The sequence below is a fragment of the Ursus maritimus genome, unplaced genomic scaffold (genome assembly GCF_017311325.1).
Source record: "Ursus maritimus isolate PB19 unplaced genomic scaffold, ASM1731132v1 scaffold_33, whole genome shotgun sequence".
NCBI classification, from domain to species: domain Eukaryota; kingdom Metazoa; phylum Chordata; class Mammalia; order Carnivora; family Ursidae; genus Ursus; species Ursus maritimus.
Window position 1 is genome coordinate 5,780,730 of NW_024425897.1, and position 699 is coordinate 5,781,428.

Sequence of the window (699 nt, forward strand, 5' to 3'; positions counted from 1 at the left end):
CCCCCCCCCCCCCCCCCCCCCCCCCCCCCCCCGTCTGCTGCGTGTACAGATGTTAGCGAATGTTGCCCGCAGCTCACTGTATGTCATGGTAACAGTATCTCACAGTTACCGAGGATTCTAGTGACAGGCGTGGTTGCCATACTGCATCCGGTCCCTGCGAGTCAGTGGCGTGGGGGTACTGCTGTCTCCCCATCTTTATAGATGGGGCACAGGGTGAGAGGCTGAGCTCAGTGGTAGTCTGACCTCAGAGCTTCTGTAATCTGGGCTTTCTCACAAATCGAAGGTTAACACTCCTTTGACCGTGTCTTAGGCTCCACTCCCAGTATAACGCTATCGAGCTTTCTTAATATCAACTCGTACCTGGAACAGGTGAGTCGCGTTGAGGCTTAAAGCTGTTCGGGGGTACGTTTCTTCACACTTGGGCGCCCAGCCTTTGCGTCATGGGAGCAGTGTTGCCAGGGTCCGGGCCACGGAGCCCAGGGGCCCTGACTCTCCGCCCGCTCCCTCTGCCTCAGCTTTGTGATGGTCAACAGCGTTGCCCTGGAAGGGGATGGCTGCCACATCTGCTCTGAAGCGGAAGCCGAGCTCATCGAAATTTCTCGCAAACTGAACTGCTCCCGCGAGGTAGGAGAGCCGCTGAAGGCTCAGGAGCTTCTGTTCTGGCATCTTCTGGGGGGGGGGGGGGGGGGGCGTGCCCTT

At 58.8% G+C, this 699-nt stretch overlaps 1 protein-coding gene across 10 annotated transcripts in view; it reads left to right on the forward strand.

Annotated features, from left to right (window-relative positions):
• MPPE1 (metallophosphoesterase 1) overlaps window positions 1-699 on the forward strand; it is a 23,708-nt gene that overhangs the window by 20,271 nt on the left and 2,738 nt on the right. For all 10 annotated transcript variants that reach the window (XM_040619645.1, XM_040619636.1, XM_040619643.1 and 7 more), the window contains one exon: window positions 516-624. In XM_040619645.1, the coding sequence (XP_040475579.1) occupies window positions 516-624 (109 nt within the window). The remainder of the gene's footprint in view (window positions 1-515; window positions 625-699) is intronic.